The sequence below is a fragment of the Apium graveolens genome, chromosome 11, assembly GCF_009905375.1.
Source record: "Apium graveolens cultivar Ventura chromosome 11, ASM990537v1, whole genome shotgun sequence".
In the NCBI taxonomy this organism is placed as follows: Eukaryota; Viridiplantae; Streptophyta; class Magnoliopsida; order Apiales; family Apiaceae; genus Apium; species Apium graveolens.
The window spans coordinates 144,600,670-144,606,762 of record NC_133657.1 but is presented as its reverse complement, the minus strand read 5'-3'; the positions used below and the strand labels follow the sequence as shown (position 1 = coordinate 144,606,762).

The following is a 6,093-nucleotide window of genomic DNA, read 5'->3' as shown; positions in this document are numbered from 1 at the left end:
TACGAGTATTACATCAGCCCCGCTATTGTAACACTTTAGCTATCAATTATAACATGAAGAAAAGTATTACAATAGGCCCATAATGTAACCCTGCATTGCCAATTGTAACAAATTATAAATGTTACATTAGGTTGAAATTATTTTACGTGGGTCCCATATGGTCCCCACATAGTCTAATGTAATACTCTGCTTGTGTAATGTAACAGTGGTGTATTTTTATTGTGCAATAGTAGGTTTCATTAATGTAACACAATATATAAAAAAATTATACCATGATAAGAAAATGCAAAAGTTAATTTTATAAGATTTGAGATACATCCTCTGTTTAGACAACAATTCGTGTAGCAAATATGCTCTGTTAAACAACAATCCTAATACAAACATTACCAAACTAATAAATTATATTTTGTGAAGTTAAATACATCAATTCTTGAATGAACATACATGTTAAAAACTCCTGAGCAATGCATCAGACGAGCAGACTATAAGCTTCAGCTAAGACTTCACTCACAAGGCGTTGAAGAACCTACGAGAATATATAGTTTTCCGATAGTGTGATATAAAAAATTATGAGAAATATTTTGTATGAGAATCGTTAACAGATATATTGATTTACTTGTACCTGCATAGAAAACTTTTCCAAACATGTATTTGCTTTTTGATGAAAACCAAGCCCCTATAAAATTACTACCACCATTAGTAACAATGCAGCTTAATTAATTAAAAATCAGACTGTTTAATATTGAAGATTTCTTAGTAGGGTATTTACATACTTAAAAATGTACTTATTCCAGCAAAGTCATGATTTTTAGAAACATACACAATTATTCTAAATAATTAATAAGGGTGGATAGACCTGGATTGCTCACCACAACCCAGCAACGCTAACAATATAATTTACTATAGGTTAGCTATCCCGTGTATGCCAATAAAAAACAGCAAACTCATTCCAACAGAAAATTGCAGATGATAATATAACTTAAAAAATATAGTTCTAAGTAGCTATTATGAAAGAAGTTGATGAAAGAATTCTATCCACACTTCATTTTTAAATAAACAGCTCCATTATTTGTAAAAGTCACGTCAGGATAAAGAAACATTGAAGTTTAATTCCTAGGCATCCAATCTAGAACCACTACTAGTAATTAAAATTGTGATAATTTAAAGAATTTTGTATATGAGAAAAATGTCCAAGATGCGATATTTTGGTCCTAGAAATTAAAATAACAGAGGTATAAGGCACCCAAAATATTGTGACACAAAGATCTAGAGGCACTAAAAAAATTAGTTGGATAAATATAATAAAGTCTGAGATCCAATTCAGTAACAAACCTGATGGACGTTTAATTAGAGAACATTAAAGAGGGAGCACCTGTCATCCATCCTTGCTTGCGCTTGCACATAAGACAATGTTGCACATGACTTGATTACACTTTTTGTAAATCTTGTAGAAATAATTTTGGCTTCAGATGTCAATTCCTGAGATAATTTAGAAAATAAATCAAGCACGTTCAGCCAACTATCAAAACTGGAGTATTCAGAGGCTCTGAGATATGCACATAACTCCTATTACAAACATAAATTGGCATGCTGTAGAAAAAATCAGCCAGGCATGCACAATGTCAATGATTGAACTTTACTCCCGCATTTAATTACATTAACTACCGCTCACACTCCCATACTGTATTTGGTCCCAAATATAATGGTCTTAGCCATAATTTAATGAACAAGGGACATACAATTATATTTTGTACTTGATATATATATCATTTAAGTGGACAAATACTTTGATGACGAGGCAATTTATTTTTTTACATATTACTCAAGTCAATGCACGTAAAAGCGGTGACTGGGTGTGCTAGCATTTCTAGGAGAATACCATAAATAGAGGCTTTTATTTTTAGGAAAGCATTGATGCTTCTTAAAAACAATTATAGTTCGAGACAAAAAATGCCAAGAGGTTTCAAGTTGGCCATTGGTTACAAACAACAAGAATATATATGAAATGGCTAAGGTTTCAAGTTGCCCATTGGTTACAAAGGGAAATATGGGTGTGTGTGTGTGTGTGTCTGTGTGTGTCCAAGGGCTAAATGGTGCAATATATAAGGCTTCATTTACGTCATCAGAAATAAGAACTCATCAGATCTTGCCGAATGCACGCCCTTTAGAGATCAAAAAGCAAGAATATATGCGTGTGTGTGGGTGTCCAAGGGCTAAATGGTGCATTATATAAGGCTTCATTTACGTCATCAGAAACAAGAACTCATCAGATCTTGCGGTATGCACACCCTTTAGAGATCAAAAAGCAAACTACTTCAATACCTAGATATCAAATATAACCCATTTCCGAGATGAAATTTTGATATACAGCTGCTTAAGAATCTTACTCACTTGAGGGAATAGAGGGACACTTACCCAAATAACAGAAAAGGCCAACCTCTCAACATCAGCTCGAAGAGAACAAATATCTGCAAGTTAATCAGATCATAATGAGTTAAAATAACCATTACACTGCAATCATCTAAGGAAATTAATAACCTTAGAGGAAACCATACTTTTAAACACATTATTGTTTCCTTGGTGAATTTCTGGTATTAAATAAATTACAGATCTCTTAGAATTAAGAAGCATGGAACCATCAAGTATGAAGCGAATCCCATAATTAGTAGCGTTCTGTAAAGCAACAGACCACGATTCTCTCAAATGTTGTTCCAATAATAATAAAAACACAACTGCCTGACAGCAATGAAACCATTCGGAAATAACAATAAAGTTATGTACTATCTCATGGTTATCGTACTAATAAGTAATAATAGAGTAGAAAATGTCTACAAACTACTGCATATAGCAGAAAACGTTGGCCTGGTAGAAGAGTAATCAAAGACACGGACCAAAATATATAATTTGTGGGTCAAGCAAAGATAAACAAGATTGTAGGCTTTTGGTGCTTCCCACACAGTTATGGGACACTGAAAAGAGAGCGACAAGATAAACTGGTAAACTAAATCCTAACAATCGATATTTAGCAACATTTATCAAAACTTTAACTTCAGACATACTAAAAGAAAAGAATTCCTAAATATTAAAGGGAGTTCCGGTATCAGGACTGAATACCCAAACTCTTACTTTGACATACATTTATCTCAAATAAAATGAGAAACTAATGTTCAAAAGCATTTTGGGTGGACACTAGATATTATCATAAACAACAATGCAAGGACTTGCTATAGGAAACATACAATTATCCACTCTCTTAAAACCAATTAACAATCATGGCAGAATTAAGCTGTTCCTACCTTTTAATAATGCTTTATATTCTACCATCTGAAATTTACGTAACTATGACTATGATTGCTGGTATTTTCCCCTTCTTAAGTTGTATAGCACTTAAACTTCTACCACTTTCTTTACCTGAACATGTGCCCTTATTTAAAATGATTTTTAAATCACTTTTAACAGAATCGTACAAAATATAACACTAGCATTAATGATATTGAACAATTATTACTATTAGTACTGTACTGAAAAGCATTGGGTGAGATTAGAATAACGTGAGCTCAACCAGAAATTCACCAAAGAAACAGGGACAAACCTGGCCTGATGAAAATGATTTCCAATTTTCAACAGGACACTCCTAATAGAAGTTCACCAGAGAAACAATAATATGTTTCTCCAAAAGTTACAACTTTTAGAGCAATCATCTAATAGAAGAAGAAATTAATATCCCAAAATCCATTTAATCTATGCGGACATTATAATTAGCGTGGTGATTGAATAATATATCAAAAAGATAGAAGAGAATAATGATCAAAGTAGTGGAACAAGCAATAGTAAGGCACTAGAATAAGGTAAACTATAATTTAGAAAAAACAGGAAGAAGAAAGCAAGCAAGCCAGATACAAAATTACATTCACACAATAAACCCAATCGAACAAATACAAAGAAAAACTAACACATAAACATATAAATGCATAAACCTAGTGAAATATTTTTACCTTAATGAAAGCTTTAAATCCCTGAAAGACTTCAATCCCCTGAAACTTTTTAATCCCCTCAAAAACTTCAATCCCCTGAAATAGAAATATAAACTATTACTGAAATAGTTTATACAAGATATACAACTAAATGCAAGAGTAAAAATTGAAAATCTTGATTGAAAATGCAAGATGCATTATCACTTAATCGAAGAAGCCCCAAATCTAAGAATCCTAATTACCTGCAAGAGAAAAATCGATGTGTTAGTAACTAAATCCAAGAAAATGTGTGTTTGTATATTCAAGTACCTAATCCATACTTGAATCCACGTTTGAATCGGAAGAGAGTGGGGTCGAGAGAGAAAGAGAGATGTGTAGCTGTTTGTGTATTTGTGTGTTTTACGGTCTACTGTATTTTTAATTAGGGGGAAAACTGCCGCCCAGACATTTTCACCTCTCTGGAACTACAATTTTATTTTATATTTTATTTATAAATTAACTGATTATTTATTAAAGTGAAATGTAAACATTTATAGACAGCTTGATCAGTTTTTCTCTCTAAATGAGAGGTAATTTTCTCTCTGCATGAGAGTTTTCTTTCTCTTTTCACGTGAGACTTTTCTCCGTTAATCTTTTCACTCAGAAAGTTATACTTACAATCCATGGCAAATCAGCAAGATTCATTAACTGATCTATATGCAAAGTTAATAATTGAGGATGAGGAAGAAGAGGGGATGATTGTGAAAAATGCTGAAATTATACAAGAAAAAGAAGCTTATGTGTTGATTGGGCGATTCCTTACAGACACAAATATCAATTTCATGGCTATGTAGAATGTTTTATCATCAATATGGCGTCCAAAAGAGGGCGTGAAAATTCATGATTTAGGAGATATGCGGTATTCTTTTGTGTTTTATCACCCCCTGGATGTGCAGAAAGTGGTTGAGGGAGGCCCATGCTCTTTCGAACAAGGAATGTTAGTGTATAAGCAGATAGCAAGAGTTGAAGATCCAAAAGCGGTACCACTGAACAAAGTTGATATATGGGTCCAGGTATATGATGTTCCTAATGGTTTTGTTTCGGAGTCCATATTTCAAAGTATTGCTAATTATATTGGTAGTTTTGTGAAGTCTGATACGACGAACCTCAATGGAGTATGAAAGGCATATTATCGCATCAGGGTTCGGTTAGATGTTACCAAACCTCTTAAAAGACGGATGAAGATTAAATGGGAGGGTGGAGAATGGAGTTGGATTAATTTTAAATACGAAAGACTTAGCACATTCTGCTTCGTATGCGGAAGAATTGGACACTCAGAGAGGACTGTAATGTGGTGTACGCAAATCCGGATAAAGACCTACCAAGGGCGTACGGAACGTGGCTACGTGCACCAAATAAGAATGCAAGGAATGGTACTGGAGTTGGTGCGAGATGGCTACGGAATGGGGAAGGGAGAAGCAACTTCCATGAAACTGGAGTAAAGTCAAAATCACAGGTTGACGAAGGAGAGACCGGGAAGACTGCAGCGAAATTCAGGGAGGAGGGAGATTCTGTTGCTGAAAATCAGGAGGATAATGGGATAATCACAGTCATAGAAAGAAATCAGGAATTGAAAGATATTGGCGGGCAAATTTCAAATGAGGATAATATGGGGGGAGGAGTCAATGGGGGAGAAAATTACGTTTTTGAACCAAAAAGAAGGCGTACAGATAAAGATACAATATTGCAGAAAAATGGGCCACATAATATGCAAACAGTTGGGCTGGACCAATTAAACCAAAGTGGAGAAAGTGTTCCAAAAAACTTGAATGGGGCGGGCTCTGGAAACCAGGCTCGCCTGAGATTATGAGTCTGATGGAGTGGAACTGTCGTGGTATGGGTAAACCACGAGCAGTTCATTTTTCAAGGAACTTGTCCAAAAGCATAGACCTAGTTTAGTATTTTTATCAGAAACATTAGTCAAGGAAAATAAAATCAAAAAGCTCTGTAAAAAAATTCATTTTGCTGGTTCTTTTACTGTTGATGCACAAGGACACGGAGGAGGTTTGGCACTTCTATGGAAAAATGCAGGGGCGGTAGAAATCAAAGGCAGTTGTAACCACTATATAGATTTCGAAGT

At 34.4% G+C, this 6,093-nt stretch overlaps 1 protein-coding gene and 1 long non-coding RNA gene across 7 annotated transcripts; one reads left to right on the top strand and one right to left on the bottom strand.

Moving 5' to 3' along the window:
• Positions 1 to 276: 276 nt before the first annotated feature.
• On the bottom strand, positions 277 to 4,427 carry LOC141695168 (uncharacterized). Of its 6 annotated transcripts, XR_012564325.1 has the most exons (7): positions 4,295 to 4,392; positions 4,179 to 4,216; positions 3,996 to 4,070; positions 2,416 to 2,468; positions 1,373 to 1,479; positions 623 to 676; positions 277 to 526 (listed from the first exon to the last, which is right to left on the bottom strand). It is a non-coding gene; the product is annotated as an uncharacterized LOC141695168 (long non-coding RNA). The 6 variants fall into 6 exon arrangements; XR_012564322.1 differs by having other exon boundaries at positions 3,996 to 4,216; positions 4,295 to 4,427; XR_012564324.1 differs by lacking the exon at positions 4,179 to 4,216 and having other exon boundaries at positions 4,284 to 4,421.
• A 209-nt stretch (positions 4,428 to 4,636) lies between these two features.
• Positions 4,637 to 5,134, top strand: LOC141695984 (uncharacterized). Its single transcript, XM_074500183.1, has 2 exons — positions 4,637 to 4,714; positions 4,808 to 5,134. Exons 1-2 carry the CDS (start codon positions 4,637 to 4,639, stop codon positions 5,132 to 5,134), a joined length of 405 nt encoding a protein of 134 aa, XP_074356284.1.
• Positions 5,135 to 6,093: the final 959 nt, after the last annotated feature.

Bases quoted from the DNA above. Each gene is read 5' to 3' on its own strand.
- LOC141695984 (XM_074500183.1), top strand. From the start codon at position 4,637: ATGGCAAATCAGCAAGATTCATTAACTGATCTATATGCAAAGTTAATA. The intron at 4,715-4,807 runs GTGAAAAATGCT...ATGGCTATGTAG, and splicing joins AGGAAGAAGAGGGGATGATT to AATGTTTTATCATCAATATG.